Below are 11275 nucleotides of genomic sequence, written 5' to 3'. Positions count from 1 at the left end.
AAACAGTGACAGCCTCTGCTCATGTATCCTGATCTCCTGAGTCTTCCCTATGATGGACGAGGGATGGAAGGCATGCCCCATACACCACCACACTGATTCCCTCACGTGCAGGACATGCCTCGCTGACTAACAAAGATTACAACTGCTGTACAAACCAAACTGAATGTGTTTATTAAGTAAAAACACTACTTCATAGGTGATTATTCTGGATACAGATGCAGTATCAGTGCTCTCATGGTAAACCCCAGTATTTCTTCACTTCAGCTCTAACAAACCTACAGTTTGATTTTGCAGACTAAAATCTCAGTCTAAGCTACTGTGTTACAAGCATGAGTAATTGTACTGTATTCAGGATTAGTTCTCAGTTTCTGTCTTTGTCTCCTTACACATCTGCCTGCTTTTCTCCAGTGTTAACCTTGAATTCAACCAGATTAAACCCAGAGCGAATCAGTACAGCACCTTTTTTCCGGTACCTGATCATGGAATCTGCCTTACCAGCCCTGCAGCTCAAGATCTAGAAGCGTGACACCAGATCTTGGGTGTCTGTCTACACAAGAGTGCCACTTCAGCTATCAACACGATGTCTGTGAGACCTCCACCATCGGCCTTTGCTTCCCTCAAGAAAGGAGAAAAAGAATGGAAGTCCTGACCAAAAAGGGCCTCCCGCAGCACCATAATGAAACGTCCTTTTCGGAAGTGCAGGAGATTCCAGGAGATGGCTAAGGAAGCTCTGGTGAGGAGAAACAGTGTGCGGTGGGGTTTCAAGTACTCCATCCCTCAAAGGAGAGCCTCAAAGTGATGTTTTCTCTTGAATCAAGTGACTCAAAATGATAAGCAAGCAACACTCCCAACATGACAAACTGGTAATGACAAAGGGGAGAAGTTTCTGTTTATTTGTTCCTCTTTAAAACAGCTTAAAAGCAAATATAATGTCCTATTTTAAAAAAGAGGGGACTCAAAGTATCCAGAAGTTGGAAATAAAACCACGAAGGAGGCATTACATGGTCAGCAGAACACAGAAAGCAGAGAGTATAAAACAAACGTACAGTCTCAGTGAACAGCGAATGGGTGCTGCCCATGGGAAGTGGAATAGCACATAATACTGCCTCTGCCCTCTGGAACACACACTCTGGTATCATTTTGGTTTACTGCAGTCCTTGATAGGAAAGCACACCCAGTCTAAAAACCCATTTTCAATTGGAAGAGAAAAACATTACGAATCTGCTATTGCTCCGCAGGCACTGATTCCTGGGGTTCTATGGGGAAAAGAGCGTGCCCAAGCAGGATTCAGAATTGCATAATTCCTCTTAAAACGAGACAGCCCTGGTGTGACTGCAAATAAAAACGAGCCAGGCTGTTCCTCTGGCACTGCCTGACTGCAGACCTGACCACTAGGAACCACCGGCAACACTGGAGTTCGGACAGGGCTAGGCAGAAGCAACAGGCAGCAATACTGGAAAGTTAAGGTATCTCCTGATGAGCCAGAGTGCTCTGAGAGCTAAAGCCCATGAAGGGCTTTTATTACACTGACAAAGAGCAGCCATGAGGGGCTGAGACCTAGGAAGCAAGAAAAGGTTGCTACCTACAGGCCTGCTTAGAAAGAGCCACTCTGGTGGCCGGTGGCTGGTAGGAGCTCAGCTACGCGCCCTGCCCAAGCTTGCCATCAGCAGATGAGCGCTTCCCTCTCCTCTCTCCTCACTGAGCACAGGCAATATAATTTCACTTATGTCCTCCTCTGCAGAGCACTCTGATCAGACTACAGAGCCCTTTCGTCCTCTGTGGACAAGGATCTGGACTTCAACAGGATCTGCAATAAAAATCAACTCAAAGCAACTGGGGGGAAGCAGCTGCTGGAGTCTTGGAGAAGGTTAAAGCAGTGCCTGTGCAGGGCACCCTGAAGCAGATTTTCACCTTCATCCTCACTTCTCAGACTTGTCCTACCCCATGTTTTGGCACATGCAGCCTTCCTGCTCCCCCACTCTGGTAAGTAAGATACCTGAGATTAGCAGTCCCAAGCCCCAGTGTCCCTGCACACAGGGGAGGAAAGGTGCGCGTCGGTCTTGTGTTTCACTAGGGAGTTTTTGGCTTAAAAAGTCACTTGTTGAAAAACACCATGGCGGGACAGCAGTTAATCAAACATGTCCTCAAACATGCGCTGCCCCATGGCTATGTAAACCTCTTTTTCCTCCGGCGTCATCTGGGCCACCAGCTCAGGGCGCTGGCTCACTTGGCTGTACGAGTGTGGGCGCCCAGCAACCGTCACAGTGGGGTCTTCTGCCACCACCTCAAACTCTTCATCCTCATCCTCATCCTCCAGCCCATACGCTGAGGTGGCCATTGTGGGAGGGCGGGGAGGGGATTCCTCCTCCGACTCGCTTGTCTCACTCTCGGAGTCACTCGCGTTGGGACCGGAGAGAGGAGCACCACCTCCGACAGTGACCGCTGAAGCAGAAGGTGTCTTCTTCTCGTGGATGAGCAGGGCACGCATCACCTCCTCGTTATCATCCAGAGCTGCCCGGCCCTCCTCACGCTCCTGGAAGGCATCCAGGTCCCTGCCTCCTGCAAAGAGATGCAAAGGAATGATTGTTTCCTGACTGAGATTCTGGGATACGGACCTGAAGGCTTTCTGAACCCGTGTGAATTGCTGCCACTGAGCACACTCAACCAAGTCACACCTTTTTTCTACGCCAGTTCCTCTGCTCCTTTAAAAGACAAGAGATAGTTATGCTTTTTCTCTCATAACAGCAGAACAAGTACTGACATTTTCTAGGAGCTGGGAGGCCTGGAGTCACTGTGGCTCCCAGCTGGGAGCCTTGGCCAGGAGCAAATGGCAAGAGAAAGCAACAAACACATGATAGGCAGGCACCTGGAAAAGCCATCCTCCCACCCCCCTATTCCTGAGGTGTCAGCTCGGGTGCCCCTCAGCTGGGCTGATGCACTTTCCTCACTGTGGAGCAGAAAGCAATCTTTGGGTTCTAAATCCAGGCTTCCGGATGCCTGGATGGTTTGGGCACCTAATGATGACGCTTGCCAGAGATACAAGCATCTCAATGCTGTTTCACAGGTGAACAAGCACAAGCTCTTTCTTCTTGCTGCTTTGTTTCCAGGTTGTACGACCAGAGCCTGAAGGACTTGCTGTGATGACCAAAATCACAGGGTGCTGCCAGCAGAGACCATAAATACAGATCCAAACCCAGGCCCTGCCCTGCTGAGCTCCCCATCTACAAGAATTAAGGTGGAGAAGCTGATGAATCCAGGCAGACAGAGAGTACATGGAAACCATGTATTATAAAACAACATTCAAAGAAACCATGTCTGGTAAGCCACAGGAAAGGAGTGACCACGAATTCCCTTGGCTTTTAGTGCTAAATGAAAGACTTCCCTAGTTTACCTGTTTCACAGGTTTTTTCATTCTGTGTTGAAAAAAAACCCATCACCAATGCAGATTTGACCCTACAGCAGAGAGGACCTTGGGCACCACTTGCATGGATGTGGTGCTGAAACCATGAAGGTCCTGCCAAAAGAATGCACCACTAACTTCACTGAACTTGTGTTTTATAGAATCACAGAATGGAAGGAGCCTTAAAGCTCATTGAGCTCCAGCCCCCTGCCACAGGCAGGGACACCTTCCACTAGAGCAGCTTGCTCCAAGCCCCTGTGTCCAACCTGGCCCTGAGCACTGCCAGGTATGGGGCAGCCACAGCTTCTCTGGGCACCCTGTGCCAGTGCTCAGCACCCTCACATGGAAGAACTTCTGCCTAAGATGTTACCTCAATCCCCCCCTCTGTCAGTTTAAAGCCATTCCCCTTGTCCTGTCACTACAGGACCTTTATAAAGTCCCTCTCCAGGTTTCTTGTAGCCCCTTTAGGCACTGGGAGGTGCTCTAAGGTCTCCTCACAGCTTCTCTTCTCCAGGCTGAACAGCCAGTCTTCATAGGGGAGGTGCTCCAGGCCTCTGATCATCTCTGTGGCCTCCTCTGGACTTATTCCAACAGCTCCACATCCCTGTTGTGTTGAAGATACCAGAACTGCACACAGTGCTCCAGGCGGGGTTTCCTGAGAGCGGAGTTGAGGGGGAGAATCCCCTCTGTCCACCTGATGCTCACACTTCTTTTGATGCAGCCCAGCAAACAGGGGGTTTCTGGGCTCAAGCGCGCACTGAAGCCGGCTCATGTTCAGTTTCTCATCGACCAACACCCCCAAGTCCTTCTCTGCAGGGCTGTTCTGAATCTCTTCTCTGCCCAGCCTGTAGCTGTGCCTGGGATTGCCTGACCCAGGAGCAGGACCTTGCACTTGGCTTGGTTGAACTCCATGAGTCTGGCACTGGCCACCTCACAAGCGTGTCGAGGTCCCTCTGGACGGCATTCCTTCCCCTTCAGTGTATCAACCGAACCACACAGCTTGGTGTCATCACAAACTTGCTGAGGATGCATCAATCCCAGTGTCCATGTCACTGACAAAGATGTCGAACAGGATCGGCCCCAACACCGACCCCTGAGGGACACCACTCATTACCTGTCTCCACTTGGACCTTGAGCTGCTGACCACAACTCTTTGAGTGTGACCATCCAGCCAATTCTTTCTACCGTGTTGTTCATCTGTCAAATCCATGCCCCTCCAGTTCAGAGACAAGGATGTTTTCATGGTAAATAAAGCTGTAGTAATAGGTGATGGCTACATCTACTAGTATTACTGGCAAAATTCTTGATAGGAAGCAAGAATAAAGGTGTGTTGGCAGCCTTGCGCTCAGCTCACTGCTTGTGACTGCAGAGCATAGCAGGCTATTGGACAGCATCTCCGTGAAATTATATCATAGCACATCACATTGAGAGCTGTGAAGTGACAACAGCCTGGGGTAGCTCCACAAAGTCTGACTTCGTGACTCAGGAGTGGGGCTGTCTCTTGCAAGAACTGTTCCTTCCAGATCCAAGCATTGAATCTTGTCTGTCAGTGGTCTCAAGTTTCCATCCTTCCTGTTTATGTCATCCGAGAGTTATAGAAATGTGTTGCAGCAGCAATTTCAGGCTATTTCCAAAAGTGCCCTCTTCACTCTCCAGTAGTGGTGGAGGTTAAGCAGTGATGCCACCATGCTGAAAGAAGATATACTCCCCCTCCATGTCACTCAGTGGTATCCGAGAAACATTTAGGCTGTGTACACCAGAAGTCATGTCAAGAAGCCAATTTAACACTACAGGTGAATTGGTGACTTCAATGTCTCGCAGAAAAATGGGGTGAGAATTCACCATGGCTGATGAGTAACAACAACATCTGCTACAGACTGCAGGAAGAGCTTGTTCCAATCACCTCACTTTCTTTATTTGGAAAATGTTTTGGGATCCGTATGCTCTTGGGATGCAAGGCATTACATGTGAACAAGATCATCTGATATCTTCTGAGCATTATTTCACATCCGTGTTCTTCACCTCCTCTAGACCTGTACACTTCACTTCTCTTCGGAGCACTGCTGTTTCTGAGGTCTCATGCACACCCATGCAGTTGCCTTTGCCATCTTCCCTTCCAAAGCATAAACATTTTTGGTCTATAATGCTGAAATGACTTGGAATATTGCATCTACTGATTCATTCTTGTAAAAATCATACAAGGTCTCCGCTTCCTGTTTTTAGTGGTAAGCCTAAATAGCACACTTACCAAAGCAGAATGTTTCTACTGGTGGCTACAGGAATCTTGACTATGGTCTATGGACAACCTGAGCCCAACATGAATGAAAATAGAAGCAAAGATAACAAGAAACAAACAGAAAGCAATACTCAACTGCCATGGTGACAGGCCTTCCTACTGTACTTCCAGAAGCTGTATTTCTGACATGCTCTTCATAGTGTGAGGTGTCCCTGCCCATGGCAGAGGGGTTGGAACTGGATGATCTTAAGGCCCTTTCCAACCCTAACTGTTCTATGATTCTATATAAAACACATTTTGAAAACCAACTGGCAAGAAGCAGGCTGGCAGCACAATCCCACTGCTGGTAACTCTGGTAGGCTTCAGAGTCACTGAATGTTACTAGATGTTATTTTTGAGCAGTGACCTAATAAAAAGGCACCTTTTCAGATGAAGCCCTTCATCTAGAAGCAACGAGGTTTCAACATGGAAGACGTTAACAGATAATTAACATTTTAGAAGCCCAGAAACCATTTTTTGGACAGCTCGGCTTCACTGACCCCGATTTCAATCCTGGATCTAATAAATCAGGATTTGTTGCGTCTACCTACACACATGTGCTTTGCACAGCAAAGGGGAGCAGACAAAATGTGGAGTGTTGGGAGCAGCAGCTCTGCACACACAAGGGAACACGTTTTTGACAGCACTATAAAAGCATCATGTAAGCAAAGCAGTACTTCTGCTCTGTGAATTTTCTTACCGTCTTTGATTTCATCAGGGTCATAAGCCCCCTGCACCGTGCTCTCCCGTAGCCAAATTGGCCTTTCTCTGGCTGGTCTTCCTTCACCTGCAGACCGATTGATATCTTCCTGGTCCTCCATGTTGATGACAACATTCTGGGTATACAAGTCCTCATATGATGGTCCTTTTGTAGTCCATGCTTCCCGATGGTGTCCACCTGCAAGACCAGCTGCTGTCCCTGAACCAGGACCAGCTGCACGCTCCTTGCTACATAAAGAGATAAAAACAGAGCACTCAGAACAAGGCCCTCCTCAGCCAGCATTGCGACACTTAAAACTATGATCAGTTACCTCCCATGGTCTGCACCAAGAATTTGCATTGTCATTTCTAACATGTGGTGCCAGGAATTTCTACACCAGCTTGCTGGTTTGGGGAACTTGGTGATCTCAAATGGGACACCCTGCATAAGGCCATGGCAACTTCCACCACAGACACTGAAAAGAAGAGACAGCACTAAAGCTGCTGATGCACTCATTTAAAAATGAATATAAAATCCCAGAATGCCCTGAAATAAAAGTCACAGCAGCAAAACACTGTGGAACAGTAATGCGGTATTTGGAAAAGCCTCTTTTTGGCCTTCACGCAGAAACAGGATACCATATAAAAAAAAGCACTAAAGCTTAAACAAGTCAGAGCCCAGAGAGCCAGCATGCTTAGACCTGAGAACCATTGTTGACTACAGGACTCATGAAGCAGTTAACCCACCATGAAAAACACAGATCAAACCTTTCTTGAATCGTGAGTGACAATGCACATGGTAAGTCACATCTCCCGCATTACAGAGGAGATCTGTACTATCCACCAACACTGCCCTGGGAGGAGCAGGGAGTCCAGGCAGAGAAGAAAGATGTGGGGGCACTCTCAAACCAGGGGACCAGAGGGCTGGGCAAAGGGCTTTTTGTGGTGATGGTGTGTGGGAGGAGGCAAGACAGAGCTATCTTCATCGTGGAAAAGCTGGAGAAAGAAAGGCGATCACTGATGCGAAGGGTATGCAGTCAAAGCCTAGGCCTCCTCTGTGTTCTGAGGAGCTGCAGCCAGCACATTTTCCTCTAGGGTCCTTTCTAGCTCAGGAGACTGATAGAGGAAAGAAACATTCCTGCTTGGATCTGATGGAAAGGGGATGTCAGGTGGAGTACTTTCTGCACAGTGATGGCAAGGAGCACAGGCACTCTCTGCCCTGTGCTGCTATGTGTGCATTGATAAGGGAAAGCAGCTGAATGGAAACTCGCTCCTCTCTGCAGACTGCACCCACCCTCAACCATATCATTTCAGTCATCTGGTTGCCAGTGGTGCCTATGGCTTTTCACAGCTAACAGCCCTGCCTGGACTCCTCCTCTTGTCCAAAGCAAATCTACCAAGGATACTCACAGAGTCCCTGCTCTGCTGTCAGCTGAGCAGACAGCTCTCATCAGTGAGCATGGTTCCATCCCTGCTATCTACCCAACAACCTTTCCTCCAGCTGAGAAGCTTAAATAAGGTTGCAGTTGGAGAAGACCTGAGTAATATGCAATATTTTAAATGCAGCAAGGACTTCACCACTGCTTGCTGGGCTAATTCTGCTGAATTGGTAGGGGAAAATATGCAGATAGGTGGTGATTTCTCTTCCCTAGAAACCAATACTGGTGTGTTCAGCCACAGTTTGGATTGAGGGCTACTCACAGCCTCCCAGTAGTGAGCTTGCTGGGGTTTGTTAGCAAAATACTCCATGGCACGCATGTTAGCATGTGCCCACACAGTAGCCAGTTCTCTCCTGCAGCCATCCCTGCTAGGAGAGCTTCACAGCCGCCTCAAATTTTGGGGCAGAAGTCTCATACACATGTATTGCTTATATAACCTAAGGAGCCGCGCAGAGACCTTCTTCCCAGTGCATCATTTCAAGTGTTAGTACCTTTCAGCTCTCCAAGACAGGCGTGTGTTCTGTGAAAAGCACCACTCTGCTTCCCACACAATAGATATCTCTAACTAGCGTCTCCCTGACGATTTTATGTAATCCACTTTCCTCATAAGATACACAATGCAACTCTCTCCCAAGCTCTCGCTCCCCACGACTGCAGTGTGACAGCTAAATACTCAGTAGTGCCAGGAGCTGCCTGATAATACATTTCCACAGAGGTCCCTGTGAGCGTGCCTGAAATGGACTTTTTTTCCTATGCGGTATCATTTAGCAGCAAAACTTGAAGTCAGGAACCTTTTAGAAATGAAAGTAATAACTCTAAGAGACACCTACATTTCTAATTACTTGAAGCCATCTACTTCTATGTCCCACACTTAGGGGGAACCATCTTGACATGTTCTGTCTACTTTCAGATCCCAATACTTTCAGAAACCAATGCAGAGCTTTGCACTTTACTTCAGTGTTGCATCTTCAGAGACACTGTTGGTTGGAGTGTGCAACACCTCAAGACTACACAACCGGGGGAATATTCCTTACTGCAAAAACAGATCTGACTGTTCAGCAACCCTGTTCCAAAGTATAGACTTAAACACTGTGGACTGGGAACCAGAACAAGGCCAGCTGCCTTGCAGGCTGCTCAGAGCAGATAAAGGGAGTGCACTCTTAAATGTATCTCGCTCTCTCTCAGATCCAAGATCTGCTTTTTCCCACCTAGTTCTAGACTTTACATGGCCGTCCTGCAGACAGGAACTGTGGCAGCTCAGTGGCCCAGATGCAGCTCATTTGTTACCCTCTGGTTGTTTTACCCTGATGGAAATCTCTTCATCAGTGTTTAGCTGCCTTTAAAGGCAACGTAAATAATCCTTGGCATAGCTGAGGTATGGCCCACAGAAACCACACTGTGCAGTGGGGAAACAACTTGAAATTTTCATTTCAACCCTGCTCAGGCTATTAAGAAAAGGTCTTGCATAACAGGGATACCTCCTTTTGTGCCTTTTCACTTTTTCACTTTGCTGCTCTTAAGAGCTTCAACTTCACAACAGAGAACATGGCCCCTGATAGCATGACCACAGCAAATCAATTCTGTGAAGATTTTTGTTATATAACATCATGCTATTTTGACATAAGAAAATGGAGGTGTTATTAGAATCCATCTATTTTAGATAAACCACAGCAAAGGGCTTAGGTTAAGCAGGTTTATTTCAAAGGCTGTGGGGCTAAGTCATGCTCTGTCAAGACTAAGAAAATTAATGGCCTCTTATGAAGATTTAAATGATGATCTGCCCAGTTTCCCACAGCAGGTGAATGACAGTTATGCAATGTCAGTGTGGTCGCTTAGGGCTGTAACTCTTCCGAAAGCACATGAAGGTGCCTGCCTCAGTGCAAAGAGGAGAGGCAGGCACTCCATGACCTTTTCTGTTTGTTTCAGCATCACCGGATGTCAGGTTTGTGAATGATTTCAGACACTCAAGACTCCATAAAAACAGAGAGAATAAATAACCCCCCCAAAATAAAAATCTCACAGCAGTGTTTTCATGCAATTAGCTGCTTTGAATTAATAAGTGTTGATAAATAATTAAATCTTTGTATGTGCTGAAGCAAGTTGTGTTCAAGTAAGCATTTAAAAAGCTGCCTATTTATTTTGTCATGCTCTGCACAGAGTAATTAATCTTTTACAATGTTTTTTAAGTATTTAAGAGTCAAGTTAGTGGGTGATGCTATTTAATCATGGGACTGCACCAGGCTTCTGCTGTGCTAATTTCCTGTGCATGGAAGGGAAAGACTGAGAAATCATTTTCTTTTTGGTTATCCCAGTTCTACTACTTAAACTACAGAAAAGGGTTTTTAAAGCAAAGTCTAGTGATCAGCTTGGGCATAAAGGCTTCCAATACCCCCCATATCACCAAAGACATGTTGAGTGACCTTGGAAAAACCTCTTCCTCTCTATATTGCTTCTGTTTCCTCATCAGTATGATGAGGAAAATTAGCCACCTTCATGGCTAGAGGAAGACTATGGATAGACTAAAAGTTTGTATTAATTAGAAACTGTCTAGCATCAATATCTGAGGAACATTATCTCTCACAGTTAGCCTGAGAGAAAAAAAAGAGCATACTGCTTGCTCTCCCATTAAGTACAGCCAAGCACCTCAAGGCACCTCAAGGAATGCTTCCCTCGTGGTACTTCCCTTCCCCCCTCCACGTGTTAAATTAATTTCTTTCTTAAACACAGAGAAGTGCATCACATTTCACCACAGCTGACAAAATTGACAGCTCCCCACATCTTGCTGCATTATTTAAACATCATCTGTTTTTGTACAGCTAGGAATGTTCTGAAAGAAAGTGTCATTTCCCATGGGTAGGAACATTTAAAAGAGTTTTTGACTATAACATGGCCTCCTCCCAAAAAATAAAAGGCATATAACAAGAAGGAGAAAGTCAGAAATAAAAAACACCCTTATTACGAGCAATGTCTTTGAACTAGAATGCTGTTATATGCGTATTCGAAGCGTGAAGTATAGAATGCAGATAACTTAGTTTCAAAAGCTGGGTAGAAGCGAAAGGAATAGATGAAAGGTAAGGGTTTGAGAGAAAGAAGAGAGTGCAGATGGCACTTTCAGAGCTTCGCCAAATGGTTGTAATTTCCCTTTCTTAAGTACTGGGCATGGGTTTAGTGTACATACCGACTGCAGCACAGCAAACAGCAGGTCATTTGAGTACTGCACCCCACAAAAAACGACCTGACCAGAGGAACAGTCCTTAGCCATGTCTCATAAAAAATTATTATGGCCCTTTGTCTCCTTATAAATCACACATTCCTTGGGGAATCTGTCAGTTACTTGCATAGCTGGTGCTGAACAAGTAAGTCCTCAATGCAGGCAGAGGCTGCACAAGGCTGGGGAAAGCCTCACAGAGCAGACAAATGCACTACAAGGAAACAGCACAATGAGAGAAGACCAGGCACGTT

At 46.5% G+C, this 11275-nt stretch overlaps 1 protein-coding gene across 8 annotated transcripts in view; it reads right to left on the bottom strand.

Annotated features, from left to right (window-relative positions):
* Nucleotides 1-527: 527 nt before the first annotated feature.
* The window catches only part of GTF2E1 (general transcription factor IIE subunit 1), a 55847-nt gene continuing 45099 nt past the window's right edge, over nt 528-11275 (bottom strand). For all 8 annotated transcript variants that reach the window (XM_080612953.1, XM_080612952.1, XM_080612950.1 and 5 more), the window contains 2 exons: nt 6376-6623; nt 528-2559 (listed from right to left, as the gene is read on the bottom strand). In XM_080612953.1, the coding sequence (XP_080469079.1) occupies nt 2129-2559; nt 6376-6623 (679 nt within the window). In that variant the 3' untranslated portion in view covers nt 528-2128. The remainder of the gene's footprint in view (nt 2560-6375; nt 6624-11275) is intronic.

The sequence above is a fragment of the Psittacula echo genome, assembly GCF_963264785.1.
Source record: "Psittacula echo genome assembly, chromosome: 3".
In the NCBI taxonomy this organism is placed as follows: Eukaryota; Metazoa; Chordata; class Aves; order Psittaciformes; family Psittacidae; genus Psittacula; species Psittacula echo.
This window is presented reverse-complemented; position numbering and strand designations above follow the sequence as displayed.